At 48.4% G+C, this 24,715-nt stretch overlaps 1 protein-coding gene across 2 annotated transcripts in view; it reads left to right on the top strand.

The window, feature by feature from the left end:
- Nucleotides 1-22,364, top strand: part of DPYSL2 (dihydropyrimidinase like 2) — a 76,943-nt gene extending 54,579 nt beyond the window's left edge. For both annotated transcript variants that reach the window (XM_074981540.1, XM_074981541.1), the window contains exons 8-14: nucleotides 1,462-1,582; nucleotides 10,565-10,721; nucleotides 10,923-11,064; nucleotides 12,083-12,253; nucleotides 14,086-14,265; nucleotides 16,703-16,868; nucleotides 19,474-22,364. In XM_074981540.1, the coding sequence (XP_074837641.1) occupies nucleotides 1,462-1,582; nucleotides 10,565-10,721; nucleotides 10,923-11,064; nucleotides 12,083-12,253; nucleotides 14,086-14,265; nucleotides 16,703-16,868; nucleotides 19,474-19,565 (1,029 nt within the window). In that variant the 3' untranslated portion in view covers nucleotides 19,566-22,364. The remainder of the gene's footprint in view (nucleotides 1-1,461; nucleotides 1,583-10,564; nucleotides 10,722-10,922; nucleotides 11,065-12,082; nucleotides 12,254-14,085; nucleotides 14,266-16,702; nucleotides 16,869-19,473) is intronic.
- Nucleotides 22,365-24,715: the final 2,351 nt, after the last annotated feature.

Raw genomic sequence — 24,715 nt, 5'->3', positions numbered from 1 at the left:
GTTTTGGTTGCTCTCTGTTTTGTTGCATGTCCTTTCTCCTTTCATGGCCTGAGCCAAAAAGAGAGAGGAAGGAATTGTTCCATTGTCTTTGCTGAGTGTTGGGAACAGTGCTTCTGGACTCTCTTTATACAGTGTTTTATGAGATGCTGACAAAAAGTGCTGTAGAGGAGTCGGGCATTTTAATTTGTTTCGTTGAGGGTCAGATCCCTCAGGTGCTCAAGGAATGAGGGCTCATAAGAAATTTGGTAGCACTTGGAAACTGTACTTGGGTTTCTGCAGTAGGGTGACTTGATTCATCAGGAGGGCATTTAAGCACCTTTCCAAGTCTCTTACTGTGGCTGGATAAAGCCTAGGCACAGACTTCTGATGCAGCTGCCTAAATGGCTCCCACAGAATTTGCAAGGGTGTCTGTTTCCACATGCAACAAGATGGATTGTTGCATTTTGTGGGGCACTTCATGTCACGATAGACCCAGTTTAGATCATGTGGTGGGAGAATACAGTCACAAATGTGGCTACCCTAAATATGTGACTAATGTAATCTATAGGCTCTCCCCCTATGTGAGATGGGGCATTGATGGCTTGGCTGCGTCCACATTTGATTTCCTTTTTGAGGGTATTATGGAAGGTGCATCATCATAGTAGTCCTGCACGCTGTGGCTGAAATTTTAGGACTTAACAGATACATTGTGTTGGCCTCCTGCACAAGGGTCAATTTCATTGGTATGCCTGTGATTGGATAGAGAAACTGACTAAAATGTCTAGTCATGCATGAGAGAGGCAGTTAAATTTCATGCTTCAGGGTGTATTGTATGCAAAGGTCAGGAAGGAATTTTCTCCTGGGTGCAGTACTTACTGACTAGTGAATCATTTCTGGGAAACATGCTTTTCTCTGATGCCTTGGGTATGTCCAGAGAGAATGGAAGGGCGTGATGTTAGGTGGTAAGATGCTTGAGGCAGAGACCATCTTGATGGAGTACTGAGCACACAGAACAAACAACAATCTTAGGTATATGACCAGTCCTTGCATGGAAAAATCCTGTGGGTAAAATAGTCATGCCTGAAATCAGGCAAAGGGAGGAGAGTGACTTGACGTGCTAACCCCGGAGCCAAGCTGGGGAGGAACTGGGGGGAAGCCCCAGCAGAGGGTGCATGGGAGAAAGGAAGCTGAGGACAGGACCTGGGACCAGCTGTGAGGGTTTTAGATGCCACAGAGCAGCCTGCATACAGGGGGACTCTCAAGGCTGCTCCAGTTCATGCCAAGGGCAAATCCATTCCCTGCAGCAGCCTGGAGTCTGAATGGCTTTAATCCTCCAACCCCGCCTTCCCCCCCCCCCCCCATACCCCTTTGAGTCCCATGCACCTTCAGTGCCTGAGAGAACAAAGCTGTCACTGGGTGGTGGGAAGAGCTGGCCAGGATAAGCCGGGCTTGTTCTAATATGCAGCTGGCTTTATTTTTTAGGTGGAAGCCGAAGCAGTGAATCGGGCAATAACCGTCGCCAACCAGACCAACTGCCCGCTCTATATCACCAAGGTGATGAGCAAAAGTGCAGCCGATGTTATCGCTCAGGCCAGGAAAAAGGGTGAGTTATTCCCAGATGCTAAAGAGGGAGAAGTCTTATGAGGTTGTCCAGCCTGTCTCCCTGCCAGGCCGGGGTTGGTCACTGAAGGATTTTTTTTCTAATCTTGTGCAGCCTGGGTTTTAAATGTCTCAAGCAGCGGGCTCTGTGTCAATTTGCATTGGAAACCTTATGGGCTGTCAGGAGGTTTTCCTGATCTTCAGCCCAAATGCTCCCTCTCTGATACTTATCCTGCTACTCTTAATAAGTTCCTTTGTTAGGCAGATCTCAGGAGCCCCTCCCCCACCATTAAGCACTGTTTTTTCCACCTCATTCAGTCCCTCCAGCTCCCCCCATCTCTCTGTTAGTACTTCCTTCAGTGCCCAGAAAGGAAATCAAAATTCCAGAGGCAGCTGCAGCAGAGAGACTTGTTCTGTTTCCTGATGTCTATCCCCCACATTGCTGCATTGGGCCAAAATCAACACTGGCATGGACTTGTGCTCATCGTCTTCTGCTTTTCAGACTCACGGGGGGTAAAAAGTGAGCTGTGCTGGTCTTAAGTGAGACCTTTGCTTAAGCAGGGTAAGCAAATGACATCACTGCTTTACAGACCCCTGGGGAATTAAAGTCAAACAGCAGAGAGAGCTCTGGTTTCATCCCTTTATTCTGCTACTAAAGGCTTCTTAGCTTCCATCTAAGTCATCAGGGTGGGCATTTAAGCAGCGGGAGAATTTTGTTTCCCTTTGCACTCAAAGATTGGATTTAATTTGATGCAATCTAAATAGAACCAACAAATACATGTCAGTTTCCATGTGGGTCCAAGGGTGGAAGAATTGGTTCATACTGCAGCAAACTCCAGTCCATGGGTGGGGATGGGAGTGGGGAAGAGTTCTGGAGGGTGTAGGTGGTCACATGTTGTGAGGGGAATGTAGGATCACGTGCCCCCCTACATTTTAACTGCTGAAGCAGGGTGCTCTCATTCCACAGCCCTCTGCTTAGGCCTCGTGGTTTCTGTTAAATGCATTCAGAGCTGGCCAGGAGGACTAGGGAAGGGAGTCTCTTTGAGCTGCAGAACTGGGACAGCACAAGCACCATCAGGTTTCACTTGGGACCAAGAGAGATCACCTTGAAGTGAAGGAGTAAACAGAAAGGGCAATGAGACTGAATGTCTGAATACTCAACAAATGACTGACTTTATCTTCCCAACGCCCCGGGAGACGGGGAGGCATTAATCCCGCTTCATTGGCAAGGAAGTGAGTGACCGAGAGATTGAGACTTGCCCAAGGAGGCTGTGGCATAGCTGGGAACTGAAGTTGGTGCTCTTAAATCCTAATCATGAGTGCTAATCACAGAAACTTGCCTTCTCCCTCAGTCACAACTGGAAAGGAAGCTGATAGTGAGGGTAGTTTGTAGGATGTGGGCAAGCAGTCTCCCAGCCCAGACCCTGCTGGGCACTAAGGAGTAACCCATCAGGTAGAAATACTTAACTGCTACCGTGTTATCCACATTTCTGGTAGTGATTGCCAGGGTGGATGTAGGTGCTGAAAGTGAGGCACTTTTTCTGTATCACAGAATGCCACTATGTGTAGAAGTGACTTCTTTCTGTCTGCTGCTTCTCTGAAGTGATGCAGGAAATCAGACCCCTGCCCTCTAATTAGGTAACATGTCTCAGGCCAAGCAGATAACATCAGAGGCATGTCTAATGCACACATGGTACAATGTAATTGTATTCTTAGTGCCACCAAAGCCAACAACAGTAAATGTAAATTACTTACACAACAGTTATGCTTCTCAGCAGCAGATCTGTAGAATTTTTTTTTTTGCATGAATACATTATGGGAATAACAAAGCAAACCATATACTCTGGTATAGTTTCATCACATAACTGTGAGCTCCTGAATGTTCAGTGCTGCCCCTCTGAGCATTATTTATTGAAAAAATAGTTTGAAATATTTCTACTGCCCATCACAACCTGTCTGGCGTGTTTGTTGCCATGTTATATTCATCGCTGTCAGAGTTGCATGTCTCCAGTGACACTTCCCTGAGACATTTGCATCTCCTTGTTGCACAGGGTGCAGATAGCCATGAAATTCTGTGCATGATATGTCTTCCATCTCTAACTGATCTTGGCCAACTTTGTTGTGATGCCTCCATTTAATCAACTCTGCTTTGCTATAGATTCCTTCACATTTCCAATCAGGTGAGGATGGCGTCTGGTGCAGGAGGCACCGTCATTTTAGGAACAAGGTGCCCCTTCTGTCTGTCACCTCTCTTATTTTGATGGGACGCTTGTAGTATTAGAAAAGAGCTAGATAAAGTCATGCAGGACAGGTCCATCAATGGCTACTAGCCAGGCTCTGCAGAGAACGACCCCCCTCTCTTCTGTTTGCCTGACGCTGGGAATGGGCAACAGGGGATGGATCATTTGAGGATTCCTAGGTTTTTTTGCTCATTCCCTCTGGGGCACTGAGCACTGGCCACTGTCCGAAGACAGGATGCTGGGCTAGATGGATCTTAAGAATGACCTTCTGGGGTCAGACTAAGGGTGCCTGAATCCCTATGTGTAGCAATTAATTGGCACATTTCACATCCTGGATGGCGGTTTTTTCATTTTGTTCTGTTCTTGTTGGGAAGCAACTCAGTGCATGTTACCCAGGTGCTAGTGTCTTAACACCCAATGATAAAGATAACACTGGGACAGGGACTGCTGGCTTTGAAGAAGCTGCAGCTCAGACTGCAGTTATCTCCCTTCAAGTCTTGCTTCTGGTACTGAGCAAGGACTGCTTGATTCAGCTACTCTTGGGTTCATCATTAATTTCATGGGAAGGTTGGCTCTGTCCTCACCATGAATTCAAAGGAATGCTCCTGAGTTGTTCTTGGAGTGAAGGTGCCTGTGTGGGTTTCAAATGAGCATTGTGCGGGCACGTCCAGCACCAGAGCCAGGACTGTTCATAGCAGTGTCTCTTGACCCTCCACGTGCATCAATCGTGTGGCATGTCCAAGGGTTTAAGAGGCCATGGGGGTCACTGCTGCTCTAGTTCCCTCTTATCAGGCAGGAGCAGAGCACAGGGGATGGAGGGCAGGATTGGAATCCAGGCGGGGACCACAGATCATTTCAAAGACCTCCAAGTTGAGTGAGTAACCTCCTCTTGTCCAAGAGATTCCGTACATGGGAGTGTAGGGAGCAGCACTCGCTGTGGGGGCGGACACGAGGGCTCTCTTGTTAAGGTTCCCAAATGATTTGAGATTATGCCCTTTTTATGGGATCACAGAAATCTGCCTCACCCCTTTGCAGCCCATTGTTTACACGTTGCTTCATTTGTGTACCATTCTTTTATCACCTGCAAACTCGGTGCGGTTTCAGGTGGGGCCACAGAATGTTGCAGTGTTCACAAGTGGCGCGCTCTTGTCTGGGCTTCATGTATCTGACAAAGTGGATCTTTGCCCACAAAGCTTATGCTCCAATAAATCTGTTGGCCTGTAAGGTGCCCCAGGACTTGTTGTTCTTGCGGATACAGGCTAACACAGCTACCTCTCTGATTTACAGCCCTGGATTTGGGGGCAGCTGCTTTGTGGGACTGTGTTGCTGAAGGCCTCATTCTATACATTGACTTGGCCATAGCTGGTAAAGATGCCTTAAAATGAGCAGTTGAGTATTCCCTAGTCAGCTTCTGTGTCCATGAACTGGTGGAATGATTGGGCCTGGTTCATGAGGTCTGCTAGACCATTCTGTGTTTCTGCTCTGGTTTCTCTGTATGTCTTCTCAACATCTTCAAATGCTTTGGTGCCTATTGAAGGTTTCTCCAAGATGCATCTCTTTGCATCTTTTGTGGGAATGTCATTGTTTATGGAATTAATAAGTTCATCCATCTCTTGCAATTCATTGTCTGACTCATAAGTTTGTGGAATTTAATGCTGGGGTTGTAGGTTTTTTCATCCTGAGAGCAAGGCTGATGACTGAAGCTCAGGAATGCTGGCTTCCATATAGATGTCTTGAAACTCACTTTGCTGTATCAGTGCCTGTGTGACCCATGAACTTCTTTGCGTGATGCATGAGTTTGGTCACAGCCACCTGTCCTGGTTCTCTGTTATGTGCTGTTCTTTAGCTGTAATTTACCCCGAATGTCTTCTCAGAGCCCAGTGAGCAGTAGGGGTGTTGGCAATGCTGCCAGACAACACTGACCTCCCATGGTCCAACAAATCCTCTTTGGATGCCAGTCTAGAGAGGTTCAGCTTGTTCAAGCATGCAGCTTCTAGACTTAGAGATCTTCTGGTCATTTGAGTCATGTAAGAGTTTGACTCTCTACTTTCTTTAACATTTAGTACCACTCCCTCCCTGAACACAAGCTATTCTGTCATTTTGCTGTGTTTTGTATCCTGTTCTTACTGGGTCTCATTGATAATCCTCATTCTACCAAATGCTTCTGTTGCCTGCTCATATCAATATCATCATAATACCAGCCACTCAGATTCACCTGTCGCAGAATGTATGGTTCTAGCACTGCAATACAAGTACTTAACAAGTTGGTCCATATTTAGACATGTTTCTTTGTTGAATGGGACTCTTTCATTTGACTGCTTCTCTTTATTTTCTGTCTGCACTTTATCGGCTTTTACCCACTCCTCTTCACTTGGATATGGAGCGCCCCTTTAATAAATCCTCCCCCGAAGGGTGTGTCAGTCCGAACTGTGTTCTCCTTCGTGCTTGTGGACTCTTCACCAGCCCCTGGTTGAGAAACTCTTATGAGCCTTTTCATGTTACATGCCAGCCCTCAGGCTCCCCTGTGGATTAGTTGCAACCCATGCCTCCTGTATAGGAGCCCGCTTTCACAAAAAGGTCACCCAGTTCCTATGACACCTAAATCCCTCCTGCCATCCACACTTTGAAACCCTGCAGCTCAGTTTGTCCAACCAGCCCTACCTGTGGAACTGGAGCCTTTCCAAAGAGCACCACCATGGAGGTCCTGGGCTTTCATTTCTTCCCTGACAGCGTAAGTTGGCTTTTTGTCCTCATTTCTGTCATGTCCCTGTGCACGTACGTGGGCCACAACTGCTGGCTGCTCCTAGCATTGCGCAGAAGTCTGACTAGATGTCTCGAGGTCCTTTGTGCCCAAGAGGCAAGTCACCAGGCATTTCTCCCGGGTATCCAACTCTTCATTTCTAATGCCTGAATCCCCTGTTCCTATCACCTGGCTCTGCCTAATTACAGTGCTCTGGTATCCTCAGTGAGAGAGGGTAGTCTCCAGTGTGGGATCACTTCCCTCTGCTCCCACCTGATGTTCTCTCTTGGGACTTTGGCCCTTCTCTGCAGCACGCAGGTCATCACACTGGGGTTGGAGCCCCTTTGCTGTGCTCCTGGAGGTCTAACTACCATTAGTTTCTCCAGTGCAGCCACACTCAAGAGCCTGTGCTCAGATTCTGAGGTCCATGGGCAATGTTCTGTCTAACTTTTTCAGTCTGTGGATGGATTACATTTTATGTGCACCAAGGCTTGTGCAGATGTGCACCACCAATAGAAACACAGGCTGCCCACTGTGGGTGGCGGTGAGAGCTCTGCTCATCAGCTGGGTGGCTGTCCCAGTGCTCAGCTTGCACCAAATGCAGCTGTAGGCCCCCTGCCTATGAGGGAGCAGTTACCTTTGCTGCATTCATTGCAATAAATTCAGTTGTCCTCACTCTGCTGAGAGATTTCCGTCTGCATTGTTATGACTTTGGCAGGGATTTTTTGAGTTCTCTCTTTGAACATGCGTGGCTTAGTAGCCTAAGTTTAAAATGGCTTTTTTGAGTATATCTGGTTCTCCAGGCCGTAATAAAACTCCCCTGTTTACTAGCTCCTCTAGGTGGTTAGGAGCTGGCATTTTAAATGCCTGATCTCCCTGCGGTGCTCCCGTCCCCTTGCTTAGGGGTCTGAGCGCACAGGATGGCTGGCTACTGCCTTGGTAGGGAGGTTGAGCCTAGCATGGAGCTCTGCCCCCAGACCACACTATAATCATGAGTCAAGCAGTCAGACAGCAAGCAAGCACCCAACATATAAAGTAACAGTCTGACTCACCCCAAGGGTTATGTTCTCTCTCCCTGCAAGACTTTCATGGTTGCTGCTGGGCTTTTGTGTAAGTTTACACAAGCTTAAAAAAATGATATGCAAAGCAGAGTTACACACCTGAGAGCCACCCACGCAGCCAGCACCCACTGCATTGAGAGGGTAGAGTGAGTCACTGCAGAGCAGCCAGACAAATGAACCAAAAGGTAATTGATTGCTTCATGGGGGAAAACAGTAAGGGCAGAGGCACATTGTGGCATTTGCATGGCTAACGGTACCCTTGGCAGTCCCACACGATGAAGGATCGCTTGTCTTGGCGACAAACAGGCTTGTTTTTCATACCCAGCCCGCCTGTGCCTTGTTCTGTGAGTACTCCCAGCCGGACGACTCCTCTGCTGAGGAATTGTCTCCTGCACAGTCCTGGGGTGGGGCAGGAGACCAAGACTTCATGAGCCACTCTCGGGCGTGCGCATCCAATCCTCATCACAGGAAAGTGGCTGCATTCAGCCATCTCCGTTCCTCTTTTGACTGTTTTGTGGTGTCTGAAAACCCACACAAGCAGGAGTAGAAGAAACCTCAGTTACATATCACACCCCCCTGGGGTGAGGAGGGGAGCTCAGGGCAGGGAGTTGGGGTGCGGGATGTGCAGGAGTCGGACGGAGGGACTGGGGCGCAGGGCAGGGGGTTGGGGGTGTGCAGGAGTCGGATGGAGGGGCTGGGGCGCAGGCCAGGGGGTTGGGGTGTGCAGGAGTCGGATGGAGGGGCAGGGGTTGGGGGATGGAGGGGTGGCGGGCAGGGTAGGTGCGGCAGGGGCTAAGGGCAGGAGGGACTGTGGTGGGTGGGGGAGCTCAGGGCAGGGGCTGGGGTGTGCGTAGGGATGAGCGGGGCAGGTCAGGGTGCCAATTCAGGAGTCCAAAGTGGTACATACCTGGTTACTGCTGCTCTTCCTCGTCTGCCCGCACCTGTCAGGGCGTGAGGGGAAGTGGTCCTCTGTTCTCCCCTCGGCAGCTGGATGTGTGAGGAGGGTGCTCAAATTGTGCACTTCTCCCTGGCAGCCCTCAGAAAGGAAGAACAGCAGAGCCCCCTCCCATCCTCTGTAAAGTGTGCCGGGGAAGGGGCTGTGCACACCCCCAGCCAGCCCCCCTCGCTTGCCTGCTGCGTACTGTGGCTGGAGAGCCCCAGGAGCCAGGCTAGGAGCAGCCACGCCTGCCCCACACCAGGGTGTATGGGCTGACATCCCTCTCAGCCTTCTCTGAACAGGAGCAGTGGCCTAGCGGGGGCACAGGAGGTAGCTCAGAGCCATTCATATGGTTAGTCGTTTGGCACTGCCAGTCGCTGTCTGGGCTTCTGAAGTTCCAGCCTCTGGCATATGCTCCATAGGCAGACAGTCCTGGGGGGTCCCACCCATGTAAGGAATCATGCCTTTAAACATGGGCTGGTCCCTCCTGTGGTTAAAAATATTCCTCTGAAGAGGAAGGATGGGCTTGTGGTTAAAGCATTGGACTGTGACTCGAGATGTGGTTTCATTTCCTTGCTGTGCCACAGACATTGGCAGCTATCTTCTGTCTCTCAGTTCCCCGCCCCCACACAAAGTGAGGACGGTGCTTTTCTCCCCCACCCTTTGTCTTTCCTCTTTAGGCCCTAAATTTCTCTGGGCAGCGATTCCTGCTATGTCTACGTGCAGCATCTAGCACTGCGGGCCCAGGCTCTGTGTGACGGTCTTACTGTAGATATATAATAAGCTTTTCATTCTGCTGTTTTTAATCAGATCCCTTCTGATATATCCCATAGTGAGCCCACAGACACATGGTTTCTCCCCCCACCCCCTTTTATTTAATCAGCCCCAGTACAAGGGATCTAATCAACTGCCTTGACACGCCTTTGAAGTCAGGATAAATCAGATTTCAGACTTGGTGGTGATGCAAAAAGACTGTACGACTTTTGCTGCTCTAAATACCCCTGGGAAGAAGGTGGTCACTGTTAACTTGCAGGCACTGAAAGGCTTATGGGTTTCAAGAGTAATGGCCATTTTGGGTGTCTGACCTGAGATGCCATAAACAGACATGAGTTTCAGAAAATGCTGAGTACCCTCACTTGGAAAATCAGGCCTCTTGGAGGCCAGAAGCCTAATGGCAGTCAGGGACTGAGACTCCAGCGACACAAGCACTGGTTCCTGCTCTGCTATTACTGGGCTGCTGCATGCCCTTGGGAAGGCCACTTTGCTGTTTGTTGCCTCAGTTTCCCCATCTGTAAAACGATGGTTGCACTGGTCCTTGAGTGCTATTAATGAAAAGCTCTATGGAAGAGGGAGGTGGCCCTATGATGATTAAGGGTTCTCAAGTTGGGCACCCCAAATCACCAGTGGCTTGTGAAAATTAGGTCTCAGATACTGTAACAGCCATCATTGGTAGCATAAGCCCTTCTGAGGAGTGCGTAGCCATCTTTTCAGCAAAGACGCATTTCCTAAACTGCACAGCCCTTGTAATTTGCACGGTGTTTTTCTGCTGGCCACGTGGCTGTCCCAAGTGAAATGTTAGTATTTGAATACACTCCCAGAAACCGTGGTGTCAGGTAGCAAGGACAGAATTGTTTCCAGGAACGGTTTTGGCCAGTCCTTCCTGTGTTTGGTTCCGCTTTCACCAGCCGTAGCCTGTGGGGCATGGCTGCGTGCTGTTTCCTGTAGCAAATCCACTGGGTTGGGTGCTAACAGCAGGAGAGAAGGGGGCTGTCGCCATGCTGCGTAAGGCTGTCCAGTTCTGTGTCCTGCCTCTGTCTGTCTAGTCCTAGCTGTGTTGGAGGAAGGTGCAGGAAATCCTGTTGTGATTGTGGAATAACTTCCGGAGGTGCAAGTTGTCGCCCTGTTCTCCCTTGTCAGGAGAATGGCAGGTTGCCCCAGACCGAAGCCTGTTGCTTTGCTGGCAGTGGGGCACTTACCACTGTCCTCTTGGTGTCTTCCTGCCCCACAGGCACTGTGGTCTATGGGGAGCCCATCACAGCAAGCCTGGGGACTGATGGATCTCATTACTGGAGTAAGAACTGGGTCAAGGCTGCAGCCTTTGTCACGTCTCCCCCGCTGAGCCCTGACCCAGCCACTCCTGACTTCCTCAACTCCCTGCTGGCCTGGTGAGTAGAAGAGGCTGCATGTCCACAGAATGTGCTGCCACAGTACGTTGTGTGTGCGCTTGTCCAGCGAGTGGCCGCCAAAGAGCAGGTCCTGGTGCTGCCTGCTGACCGAGTTACAGTGCTGCGGCTGCAGGCGCTGGGCTGTCAGTGTGCTGTGTAGACAAGGTATCTTACGTCGTCGCCCCTGTGTTTGGGTTCCAGTGGAGACCTCCAGGTGACAGGCAGCGCCCACTGCACTTTCAACACTGCCCAGAAAGCTGTTGGAAAGGACAACTTCACCCTGATCCCAGAAGGAACCAATGGGACTGAAGAGAGAATGTCCATCGTCTGGGATAAGGCTGTGGTATGTCGTGCAGGGCTCTGACTCCCACCCATTCATTCACTGGGGAGGTGGGTTATATGGGGAGGGGGTTACCTTTTGTTGTCCACCCACCCACCCCTTTTCCTGGTTTCTCTGTTTAGCATCTAGAAGGAACACCCCCCACCCCCACCCCCACCCAAAAAAAAAAGGATCTTTAAAACGGAATCTACTGATAGCTGTCTGTCTTCTGCCTGGAGGTAGAGGTCCTGCTTTGCACCTTCCCGCTTCTGGGCTGCACTATGGTACTGGTGTAAGTTAGAGCAGCCCTGGGATTGCTCTATCCTAGGGAACCCTTAATAGCTGCTCATAGGTGGTTCTGTACCCAAGAAGTGCCAATGTAGATCACGTGGTGACTCTGGTCCCTTTCATGTCCCCTCTGGCTTTGCCCTGACACTGCTGTGCCCTAGGGGGTCCCTGCTCTCAGGGTGCTGAACCAGAAACTGAAACAGGACTTAAAATTCCCGAGCCCTTACCAAGGAAGTGCCATTCTTCCTCCTGTATTGTGTTTTGGGCTTAGATTTCTCCTCCTGTAAACTGTCTGATAAACTGATCCCACGGGCATGTTTATGTGCTGTTTGATAAAGGGTGGCAACACTGCTATGGGGAAGTGGTGTGACTTAGTGCATAGTGCACTGCACTGGGATAACCCCAGGCTCTTGGGTAAGCTTGGGCAGGCCACTTGCCCTCACTTTGCCTTTGTTTTACCATCTGTAAAATAGGGATAATAGCAGTGACTCCTTTTGTTTAAAAAGCTGCTTTGAGCTCTACTGCTAATGAGAAGGAGGTGTTGTAGCATTTAAGATCCTTGAAGGAGAGATTCTAATTGAGGTTATTAATTGTTGTAACAACTAAGTAACATTGATATAAAGCCAACACCTCTTCCATCCACTGGTGTCAAATCTCTGTCTAGCAAAAGCCCATTAGGCATTTGCTGTCAGCAGGAGGTGCTATCACTGCAGGTGTGTTCTGCTCACATAATGATTTATTTATTCCTCACCAGGTGACTGGTAAAATGGATGAGAACCAGTTCGTGGCTGTGACCAGCACCAATGCTGCTAAGATCTTTAACCTGTACCCGCGGAAGGGCCGCATCGCTGTGGGCTCCGATGCGGACCTTGTCATCTGGGATCCTGACAGCATCAAGACAATCTCTGCCAAGACTCATAACATAGTAAGTATATTTTGCAGCTGAGCCCTACCTAGCTGTCCTTGTGCCCCAAGCTCTGGGTGGGGCTACGTGGCAGCAGCGCAGGCTGTTGCAGTCATGTTACAAGGAGGCTCTCGAGAGGGAGGAAGGTGGATGGACTCCTCCATTGATGTAATTTCAGCTATACAGGGGGAGATTTGACCCAGCTACAGTGCTCAGGGTGTGAAATTTCTCTGGTCCCTTGCAACCCTGTGCATAATCAGCATTCTGGTGTGGTTTACTCCATAATGTAACTTAAAGCTCCCTTTGCTCAAAGGGAACTGAGAGTCTTTGTTGTTACATGCACCTTGTCAAAGTTCCCCCTAACATTTTCCATCTGTGTGCACCACCAGTAGAAACACAGGCTGCTGGCCGTCGGCACTCTGCTAATCAGCTGGGCAGTACCTGGATCTCTGCTGGGCGGCAGTCCAAGTGCTCAGCTTACAGGGAACACTGTGCTGGATTCTGATGCCCGAATCCTCCCTTGGCATGCCAGGAAGAAATAAAAATTGGCCAGAGTCCCATCCTTTACAGGAGTGTAATGATACCTGTACTTGTATTCCTGCTCAGGAGAGAGTCAAAATACCAGCCAGCTGATTAGCAGAGCGCCCACAGCCAGGGTTTGGTTTTTATTGCGGGTGCACATTTGCACATGACTCGTGCACATAAAAAAAACTTCTTCTGCCCATGGATCCAAAAAAGCTGCACATGGGTGGAAAAGGTTAGAGGGAAGGTTGCTGAAGAGTCCCACTGAGACCATGCCAGTCATGTGACTGCATTGCCACTGCAGAATCCAGAGTCCAGTGGAGCAGGTAAGCGATGAACAGCTCTCAGGGATGGTCTGGAGGTTCCTGGTCCTGCTTGAGGGCAGAGGACTGGACTTGGTGGCGCCTCAAGGTCCCTTCTGGTTCTCGTGCTCTATGATTCTAAGAAGTTCAGAGGGTTTGGATGCCAAACTTGTATTTTGCAGACTAAACTCCTCTCTCTTAAATGCAGTTTAGTTTAGCTAGGGAGTTTCCATGCTGGCTCTGAGATTTGTGCCATTCACTAGCTGAATGAGAGCAGTTCCTTCTGGCCAGGTTGTCAGCTGGAGTATATCCTTAGAGGTCTGCTGAAGATGTTCTAATGTACTGCAGCTCAGAGGCCAGCTCCTTAAGCATACGTTCAAGCAGTTGAATAAGGTCTCATATACTAAATTAGATGGTTTGGCACATGTGGGTAGGCAAGGCCAGCTGAAGTTCCCCCAACCCTACTAGCTCTGCTGCTGGCTAAAAACATAGGGAATGTTTCTTGGAAAACTTCCTTGTGCTTTTCCTGTGAATGGTGGTATTCTTTGCATGGCTGAAGCAGCAAAATTTTTCCAACCCAGACTGAATCTCTGGGCACAAAGTCCTTTTTCACAAAAGGAAGTTTGGCTTACTTTCCTGTTCCTTAACACTGTAATTTTGGTAACTTGGCCATTAACGTTCTTTTGCTGGATGAAAGATCCTATATAAAGCAAAGCCTCCAAGGCCTGAGTGGATCAGGAGATGGGTTATAAGGCGCTGGATAAGTCCTGCCTTGATAAGTAGCAATTGAAAATTCTTGCTATCTAAGAGCTTCTCTTTGTGTGTTGAGTCTTGTGTGTTCCCAAAACGCCTGTGTCTGTCACAAAACAACACAGGGCCTGGTTTTTCATGGACTTCCAGCAGTATCGTTGGAATTTATTCCATCCAGTTAGCCAACTTCACCAGAGGTATGGTAGTACACAGCAGCAGAGAATCAGGCATCTTGCCTTGGGATGAACATTTTGTCCTGATCTTGTCTTTTTGTCCTAGTCTCTGGAGTACAATATCTTTGAGGGCATGGAATGCCGTGGGTCTCCATTGGTGGTGATCAGCCAGGGAAAGATTGTGCTGGAAGATGGCAACCTCCATGCAACTGAGGGCTCTGGACGGTACATCCCCAGGAAACCATTCCCTGACTTTGTTTACAAGCGCATCAAAGCAAGGAGCCGAGTGAGTATACCACTCAATGCAAGTTAGTTAATGAAGCTTCTGTGTTACAGGCCTGCGAAATGGGTGACTCCTTCATGCTGCTGCTTTCACAGGAAACACACAGGAGTATTGTCCGAATTGACCACCTTCCCTGCATTGGCCTTTTATTTTTTTGAACACTGCATTTGCACAACAGCTATCCTAGGTCAGACCGAAGGTCCATCTAGCCCAGTATCCTGTCTTTTGACAGTGGCCAATGCCAGATACCCCAGAGGTAATGAACAGAACAGGGAATCACCCAGTGATCCCTTTCCTGTCACCCATTCCCAGCTTCTGACAGACAGAGACAAGGTACACCATCCCTGGCTATCCCAGCTAATAGCCATCACTGGACCTGTCCTCCATGAATTGATCTAGCTCTTTTTTTGAACCCCCATTAAAGTTCTGGTCTTCACAACATTCTCTGGCCAGGAGTTACACAAGTCGACTTGTGCGAAGAAATACTTCCTTTTGTTTGTTTTTTTTTTAAATCTGCTGCATGTTAATTTCATATGTTGACCCCCTAATTCTTGTGTTATGGAAAGAAGTAAATAACTTCTTTATTCACTTTCTCTGCAGCACTCATGCTTTATAAATCTCTACCATATCCCCCTTAGTCATCTCTTTTCAAAGCTGGAAAATCATAGTCTTCGTCATCTTTCCTCATACGGCATCTGTTCCGTACCCCTTGGCAACTGTTTCATACCCCTTAAACTTAAACCTCACCCTGAGTTTGGTCAGCCTTGCACAATCACTGTCTCTGCTCTTAACTTCCCTTTGTCATAGGCTTTGTCTACACTGGCAATTGAATGACAGAAGCTGTGTTGTCCACAGGTGCTTACCTCCTCATCCTCCTGAATGACAAACACTTTGTCATGGCAACTGCGAATGTAAAAAAGCAAACTCCACTCAAAGGGAGTTTTTTGTTTGCTCTGCCTAATGTCCAGAGACATGGGTGGGTCAATGCAGCCATGGTGCTAAAAGCTGTGTAGTGTAGACACACACTTAGAAGGGCAGAAAGGAATAATAAGAATCATCTTGACAGGTGGTCAGGGTGAGTTAGCTGCCTGTACACTATATGCACATTCTGTCACAATAGGAAAAGTACATAAATAGTATTTAACTTAACTATCATCCAGTTTAATTTACACCTTTTAAATGAGCTCTCATTATGCTGTTTACTTTGTCCCTTTTGCATTTAATCAGTTGTCAGTGAAACTAGGTTAGTCACGTTTATTTCAGGTGGCTGCAGTCTGAGTCTCCTGTGATGCAGTTTGCAGCTTTGTTGGTTTAAATTGAAAAGCTTAAATTTAGTAAGTTTACCTGTAAGAAGGAAAAATCAAATGCACAACTACAAAAAGAAGAATAACTGGCAAGTACTGCTGAAGAACAACAGAGGTTAAAATGGAGCACGTCACTAGTTGCACACTTTCGAAATGGTCCCTGAAAGTATAGTCTTTGTTAAATGAGCCAGTGTGATGCATTTGATGAAGGCTAACATTTTAGGGTGTTTTAACAGAAGCTTTCTATGTGAGGTGGGGAGATAATTGTCCCACTGCTCATTGGTAGTGAGGGCTCAGCTGGAGTAGTACCATGACCATTTCTGGGCACCCATTTTAGGAAATATGGACAAATTGGAGAGCAACGCAAATGAGAAAAGGGTTAGAAAAGCTGACGTATGTGGAAAGTTTGGAAAGTAGGCATAACTTACTCTGAGAAGAGGCTAGGAGGGACCTGATAGCAGCCTTCAAATAGGCTGAGGGCTGTTTATAAAGAGAGTGGTGGTTGGTTGTTCTCCATGTCTGCCAAAGGTAGGATAAGTAGTAATGGGCTTTATCTGCAGCAAAGGAGACATGGGTTAGGTACTAGGAAATCGTGTCCAAGCTCATCCATTTAACTTGTCAGAACCTTTTAATGAGGCAGGAAATAGTGCACATTGTATCTGCAACACTGCCCTCTGCTGGATAGAATCAGAGCTGCTGGTTTATGATTATCAAAACATTCATTGCACATGGTACTCTTTGTTTAGGGTGAATATGTTTTGAAATATTTGATTGAAAAATATACTAATTTGCAATGCTTGGAAGTCAGTGGATGTATTTGACTGGACGCACATGCGGGTTAGTATGAAATCTTATTTTGGGATACTCTGGTCATCATTGAAGAACTGACCTGCTGTCCAGGTCTGGTTGCCCTTCTCTCAAGTAGGGAGAGGACGTTCAATTGAACAGAAATGATTTGCAGCCAGAGGGGTAAAGGCTGGTCTCTGTTTCACTTGTGCAGAGACCTGGAGTTTAAATTCCATTGCAAAAACTGAACCTTTTAACCAAACACCTTAAACTTGGTGACATCTGGCCCCCTTTCAGGTCTCTGCCTTTAGCCAGGCTGTTGGGAGGCTCATTGCTTGTGTTTTCTCCAGCTTGCTGAGCTCCGGGGTGTCCCCCGGGGCCTGTATGATGGACCTGTCTGTGAAGTCTCCGTGACACCGAAGACTGTCACACCAGCATCCTCGGCTAAGACGTCTCCAGCCAAACAGCAGGCCCCACCTGTCAGGAACCTGCACCAGTCTGGATTTAGCTTGTCTGGTACTTATGTATGGCTAAATTATTATGTCAGTCTTGGTCGTTTTATTGTGGGGCTGTGGATTTGGTTGCAATAACAAGAGAGGGCAGGGACTAGGATGGTTTACACCAGCAAGATTAGTTTCCCAGCAGAAACAACAACAAAAAATCATTTGAAGAACCTCCTAGAATTTTGACTTATGCCCAAGCAAGGAATTCTACTTCTCCATGCTCGTCAAAGGCTGCGTCCCCAGGCTGGGATACAAGTTAGATTGGTCCAGAGCTTTGCAAGATGAGGATCTAACCCTCTGTAGTTTTCACTTTTTATTTTGCAGTTTCTATAGCTGAGGGTTTTCAGATATGAGTGTCTTGCGATTGACATTCAGGGCCAGATTCTGTAGTTATGCTAGGGTACCCCAGGTCTGTGGGATCTGGCCCATATAGTGCAGAGCAAGGGAGAGAAGATCTGTCCTGAATTGGGAAGAGAGGGTTTAATGGCGAGATATGAAGAGACAGTGACTCAGTGGCAGGGGGAGAGATCCAGAGAGGAGGCTACCTTACTGCTAAATTGAGAGGCACTCAGGAAATTGACCTTTCCCACATGGAAGATTTTTGATTCGTGCCAAAACTTACTCAACTTTCTGGGGACGAGTATCGGAGAGGGAGCTGTGTTAGTCTGTAGCTTCGAGAACAACAAGGAGTCTTGGGGCGCTTCATAGACTAACAGATGTTTAGTAACATAAGCTTTCGTGGGCAAAGGCCCGTTTCATCAGATGCATGAGGGGCGGGGCGGGGGGGTGGTTTCAGAGGGGTATTTCAAGAGTGGGGTCTCAGTCAGAGGGAGGGCCAGAGCTGACAGAGTCCTCCCTCTGACTGGGACCCCACTCTTGAAATACCCCCCTGAAACCATGCCCCCCCACTCATGCATCTGATGAAGCGGGTCTTTGCCCACGAAAGCTTATGCTACAAAATATCTTTTAGTCTATAAGGTGCCACAAGACTTCTTGTTCTCAACTTTCAACACAGTTTTTTTTTCTTAAAATGAAAGCCCCACATTTTCTGACAAAAGTGAGAGGAAATGATGTTCAGGATGTTTTGCCCAGGTAAGTGACTAGTTTAGAGGGGGCCAAAATCATAGAAATAAGAGCACACACCTGGAAGGCCAGAATCGTGAGATGGACACTGGAGCCATCGATGAGGGGATAGGCTGGGTCTGAACTTATCAGACCTGCCCTCCTGGCTTACGTGAGAGAGTTAAGAAGTTCATGTGGGCCAGTGGAACAATGTGCAGCTTTCTGGTAGTCCCCTGGCTGAAAGCAGGTTGGTCTGCCTACTGGTGAGAGGAACGCATGAATGGTATCCAGAGAGAGGCATCTCAGAGCAACGTGAAGTGCTTTTAGCTCCCTTGAAAGCAAGCGTTTAGAAGTGACTGCAGTACTTCCTCACAGTCCCAGCAAAACTCACTTGTGGTTTGAGGTTCTCGGCGTAGGAGAGTGTTGCACATCTGTCATTTGTGCTGAAGCACTAGATTGAGGATCAGAACATTCATTCCTCCTTCTGCAAAAAATGAGGTTAAGTTTTGCACTAAGATGAGACCTTACAAGGGAGAGGGGCTGTCCAAGTGTTGGAAGAGGGGTGGTGAGCCAGCAGCACAAATCAGCAGAAGCTGAAACAAGAAAGGGATTTTTCTTCCCAGGGTGATGGGTTAACTGCTGATTACAAGCAAGTTCGCATTGGGAGGTGTGGGGAGACTAACAAATTTCTTCACTCACCAGCATACCATGTGAAAGCTTTCCTAGTGCCCTCTGCTTCTGCACAGTCCATCCCTTTGTGCTCACAAAGATACTCCCTACCAGTGCCCCTTCCCTGAATGTGCATCCAGCTCCAGAGCCACAGCTGCTGCTCAGCACTTGTACAAACAAGTAGCCTTGTCCATTAATGTTGCTGTACTGTAACGCAGGGGTTAGTCCTGTGTCCAGCCCATTCTCTGGGCATAGAGCCTTAACTTCTTCCTGAGCATCTCTTCCCCTTTACGTCCCAAGCAGTCGATTCAGAACCCTTCCCTTGAGCGCCTACTGCAGTGAGAGGTGGAGTTGAGATTCAAGCTGTGGTTCAGTGTGTCCATATAGTGCTCCCTGCTAGCACGAGGGCAGAGAACCTTTCTCCTCGGCTGGCCGTTCAGCATCGTTCTCGCTCCCCTGACGAAGCCCGTGCGCAGCAGCATGGATCGCTGTCAGCCTACCTAAATGTCTCCCTCTCGTCCGCATCTCCGGACCCACCATCATAATTCATGGGGCAGCCTCAGCAGAGGAGATGAGGACTGAGTTTGATACAGACTGTGTGGCATTCTCCCCTCCTAATGGGGGTCCCTGGGGATTCCCCACCTTGCAGAGCAGCTGCCCCAAGGCAGGAAGCTAGGTGGTTTCCGTAGGAACTGGGTGCCTAAATGCCATTAGAGGGACTTCCCATAGGGCTTAATTCAACCTGGCCTCATTGGACACCCTCTGAGTGGTGCTGCATCCTCTAGCCCCAGGGGCTGAATGCAGCCCTGAATGACAGGTGCGGTCATGGTCTGCGTTACTGTGTTGACGGACACTGTACTGACAGCCTCTTTTCCCTGTCCTTCCAGGTGCACAGATTGATGACAACATCCCCCGCCGTACTACGCAGCGCATCGTGGCACCGCCCGGGGGACGTGCCAACATCACCAGCTTGGGTTAAGAAACTAACCCCTCGGAGGCGGCCTAGCAGGCCCAGGGAGGGGGCAGGGTACCTGGACACCCTTCCGATTCTTTTAGAGCCTGTGATGGTTACTGCGGGCAACCTGTGTGGGGCTCAGCTATGGCGCCACTTCCAGTCCCCTCAGTCTGCCCTCTTCATTGTCACTCAGCACACTCACTGCCCTGCCCCCCTCCACATTTAAAGAGACAAACCCCATCTGACACGCTGAACGTGCGGAAGTGCAGTGTAAAGAGGGGGTTTGAGATGTGGCCTCCTCTGTCCTCACTAAACATCTTTTCTTTTGGCAAAGGAAGCATAAAGTGAATTTCCCGGGAGCTGCCTTTTTCTCAAAAATAACTTCTTGAGTCATCCAACAAAGCAGTAGTTCAAGGGTTTTTAAACTGGATATGCCTTCAGGCTCTGGCCTGTAGCAGCGCAACTCAGAGGGTTGTGGGGGGAGCGGGGGGACACAAGTCTCAGCTTATATCTGCATCCCCCATAACAACCCTTCTGTGTTATTACGAGCAGGAACCCTGTGGTAGAAATTGACAATGTGTCTTACCCAGTTGAGTTGAGGTTTTCTTTGTCCTTCTGGATTTGTCTGCAAATTGGATCCCGGAGGAAATTTTAAAAAACAAGTGTGTGTGTGTGTGGGTTTTTTTCCATTTTGTTTGAATGTTTTGTCCCATTGTGTTGCAGAGCCTTTGCTCAGAGCAGACATCTCTTCCCTGCCCCAGCCTCCTTTGGGTCATAGCTTATGACTGTCACCGGCACCATCATCGCAACCATAGAATCACAGGGTTGAAAGAGACCTTCAGGAGGTCAAGTCCAACCCCCTGCTCCAAGAAGGACTAATCGCAACTAAAACATCCCATCATTTGGTTGTAGGAGTTCATAGCATCATTTCAGGCAGCACTTTGGTATTTGTGTTAGTTTATGGATGCTTCTAGGCCTCAAAGCTAAGCTACGATCTCCCTCAAAAAGTCACAGGTCCTCAGCTGGTGTCAATCCACCTAGCTCCACTGGAGCAGAGACTTAGATGAGAGAGAGGCTGCTGCTCTGAAACAGTCTCATGAAGCCCTTGCATTTTGTTTGGATGTGAAACTCCATGAGCTGAGGTCTTAGTCCATAGGTCACTTGGGGGTCTGTTAAATTCAACAGTAGAACTCCCAAGAGCAGTAACTTCATAGAGGGAGAATTTTCCTTAGTATCAGATTCCCCCTGCTCCTGTGAAAGCATACAAGGAAGGTCTTACTAATAGTGGTTTCAATTAAAGGGCCAGTGGCACAGCTAGTGTAAATTGCAATCTTGTGGTAGCTATGCAGATTTACATCAGCTGAGTATTTTGCCAATGCTTTGGGAGATTGTAATGGGACAAATTTCACCCTAACGGAAACACCCATGAAAAGGCTTCTATCCCCCGCCACATACTCAGTGGTCATTTTGTCCTTTTTCTGGTAAACCCCAGATAGACTGCTTAGTGCCTGTGAGCTAAGGCCAGATCCCCAGTTTTTAGTTGCCTAACTTCCTTGGAAATCAGTGACTTAGGCACTTTGGAGGAACTGGTTGCTGATCCTTCAGCTCAGGTGAGTGATGATCCTGGTTTCAGATCCTGATGGCAGTTAGTTCATATGCGCCATTTAAGTCCTACTCAAGCTGTAGTTTGAGAGGCTGGTTCTCTGCACAGGGGTAATCTTTCACCCCTTGTCAGACCATTTCCTGTCACTGACTTTTTGTTTGATGCAGCATTGTTGGAGCCATGGTGGTCCCAGGATATGAGGGAGACAGGGTGGATAAGGCAATACCTTGGTCCTCCCCTACCTTGTCTCTTTTGTCCCCAGGTATTTGTGGGTATCCTCTGCTGTTTCTGTTTTGCATTTTCACATGTGCATTAAATTTATTTTTCTGTGTTTTTAAAACAGTTCAGATGGTGTTAGGTTCTTAAGGAGAACAGATATAGGCAGGCTTTTAAAAACTAAAAACCAAATCTGCTTTGGTAAAATATCAAAACTGGGATTTTTCAAGTGATCTTATAGCAGTTGAGGTATTTAAGTCCCATTGGATCTTGACATGTAACTGCTTCAGGCTCCTTCAAAAAAAAAAACAGCCTTAAAAAAGGTCAGTATGTTTATTTGTCCATATATGCTAAATTTGGTTTAACTCTTGGGTCTTTTGTCTTTTGCAAAAAAGATTGCACTTCTTTGTTAGTCATCAGTAAGCCTAATATATACTACAGCTATTTTTTCCACCTGTACTTTGAAATAAATTTGAACAAGCTGGGGAGAAAAAAGCAACAGTTTTAATTCCATGAAAGTTTTGCAGCTCTTCAGTATTCACTTGTCTTCCTTCCTTGTTCCCCCCCTACTTTCAATGAATGACTCTTCAGGTAGTTTTATTCATTCATTCATTACAAGGAAAAAAATAAACACTTTTGCAGGCTGTGTAAGCATGTTTTTCTGTGGGAACTCATTTGCTTTGTGTCTGTTTAATGAATGTCCTATGTAAATGCTTAAAGAAAAATAAGACTGACAATTAACCGCAGTGACTTGAAGCTCTTAAAACAAAACAAAACAAAAAAATGTGTAGGATTTAATGCTAGCTGGATTTAACCTTTGGATTTGTGATTGTGAACTATGAGAGGAGGAACTGTAAGTGCTAAAGCTGATCATGTGTGTAGACAAAAAGTACTGATATTTGACCATTGTCTCAATGGCAAACCCTACCCCAAAGTCTTGTGTTTTAGTCCTTACAAACTGTTACCATGGGAACACCTAATAAAGACAAAATGTTGTGATTCCACTGAGTGTTCTGTGTCCTGAAGCGGTCAGTGTTGTGGGTGGGCTCCTGAACTAGTCTGGGTTGGCATAGCTATGTTTGACATCAGTGCCAGTTGAGGCTAGTCAAGGAGCTGTCCCTGCCACATGAGGTTTGGAACTTGCTTGTTGCAGCTGAAGAGAGCCCCGGGGGATGGGAGTCCTGGCCAAGAACAACTGCACAGGTAAACCCATTGAGCTGGCTCTCAGGTTACTCACTTCACTGGGGCAGCCAAGGGTTGAATGGTCTGAAGATTCAATCAACTGCTCTGACAGGTGTGAGTAAGGGCTTGGGATAACTTAAAGGACATGGCTTCACAGGGCTTGAGTGGGCCTCTCTGCAGCCAAGTTCATTCCAGTATTTGCGACTTTTCATTCCGGATATCTGATAAAGGTAGCATCTGGCAAGGTAGAGCAGTGTGAATTCCCACACTTGCCTGTCTGAAAACACCACCCTCAGCTTACACGGTTGGGCAGTAACCAATGATGTGAAGCAATTTGCTTTGGACAGAGGGGTTCCAAAAAGATGGAAGCTCTCTGTGGGCACAGCTCTCAAACCTCCAGGCTGTGCCCATTTGGGCATTATGTGGCTGGGTTGCCGAGCCAGAGAGAAGCAGGCACATACAGAAATGAGCTAGAATCATTAGGGGGAAAATGAATGTACCATGTAATGAAATGAAATTTGCTCATTTGTTAAAGTTGAAACATTCTTCAGAGATGTGGCAATGTCAGAGTTGCAGTGAAACCCAGGAAGGAAGTCTGACAGAACCCTGCATGCTTGTGAGATCTGTCTGGCTTTGGGCCATCTCCTCTGCCATGCTCCTCAGCAGCCTGGGATTTGGGGCTTTCAGCTGTTTGACAGCTGCTGGGGAGCAGTCTGTCAGGTAGACTGCCCTGAGTCACAGATGCCAGCACTTTGTTTTTGCAGGGAGTTTTTTTCCTTCCTGTTCCAAATGGGAATACAATCAGAACACACACTCCTGCATGAAACCATACGGGAAGTGTGATGTGCTAGATTACTTGTGTTCTTGCCATCTCTTTCAGATTAGGTAAGGCTTCTTCCTCATTGGCTGGAGGTGGCTTAGGTTAAATCTAAGGTAGCACCTGTCAGAATGCAGCTACTCTTACTGCGGTGGGCCAATGGCAGTGGGGACACAGGAGGTTAGTATATGGGTGAGATGCTGGCCCCATTGTTGTCAGTGGTGAAACTCCCATAACAGTAAGCATGGCCTGGGGAGATAGCTACCAGCTTGACAACATTGTGTTGGATAGTGAAAACGGGGGGCAGGGAAAGCCCTCTGGGGAGGAGCTGTGTGTGTGACTAACCTGCTTTTTCTCCTGCCTCAGTGAAATGCAACAGTTCTGTTTTGCATCTTTCTTTCAAGTAGACAATAGCACGTGTGGACATGCCCTTTCAGTTTTTCTGGGTCTGATTTCCATGAAGCTGGGGTTGGAGAAGTGTAACATTCTGAAGCGTTTCTATAATAAGGTGGCGATCAGCTCTGCAGACACCCCCCACCCCCATATGTAGTTGACAGACAGACAGGTGGGGCTTCCCCTTATGGCAGTTCACTTGTGGGTTCTTAATTTTCCAGTCAGTGCGGGGGTGGGGGTCAGGGGGAGGTGAAAGGGGTAGTTGCCGCAGGGCCCGGCCTTTCAACGGGGCTCAGAGCTCTGCCCGTGCTATGTCAATTAGTGGCGGTGGCTGAAACAGTGGGCCCTTTTGAAGTGCTGCTACTCCTGCTCTGGCCAGCTGTGGGGGGCTGTGGCACCATGGGCCCCTGGGGCACTCAGGGCACCTGCCCTTTGCCCTGCTGTTTCCAAGGACATGGATTCAGGTCCCCCTGCTTTGCCCTGGGTCCTGCTGCTGTCAGGAGCTGAGGGGAGCTGTTGCAAGGAAGAAGACTGAGCTAGTGTGAAGGCCTGTGTAAGGCAGGCCAGTCCTGCTGTGGCAGGGCCAGGACATGGGGTGTGGGCTGGTGGGCCCTGCCCACAAGACAACACCTGGGACTCATGAAGAGCTGACGAGCAGCAGCAGGCTAATTGGACAGCTGTGGCCAGTTAAGAGCAGGTGGCTCCCCTTGCAAGTCCCCCCTTGCCCCTGCCCCTGCCAGGTACTGTGAGGGGGCAGGAGAAGAGGGGCCGGGCCAAGCGGAGGCAGCGCGGAGGTGCAGAGACAGAGGGAAGCCCAGCCAGGTATGTACCTGAAGGCAATGGGGGGGTGGACAAGTGGCCTAGGGAGAAGGCTGCTGCCAGTGGGGCAAAGGTGAAGCCCCCTCAGCTGCCGCTGTTAGAGGCCCTGCACGTTTGGTGCTGAAGGCAGCTGCCTGACTTGCC

The sequence above is a fragment of the Carettochelys insculpta genome, chromosome 31 (genome assembly GCF_033958435.1).
Source record: "Carettochelys insculpta isolate YL-2023 chromosome 31, ASM3395843v1, whole genome shotgun sequence".
NCBI lineage: Eukaryota > Metazoa > Chordata > Testudines > Carettochelyidae > Carettochelys > Carettochelys insculpta.
This window is presented reverse-complemented; position numbering and strand designations above follow the sequence as displayed.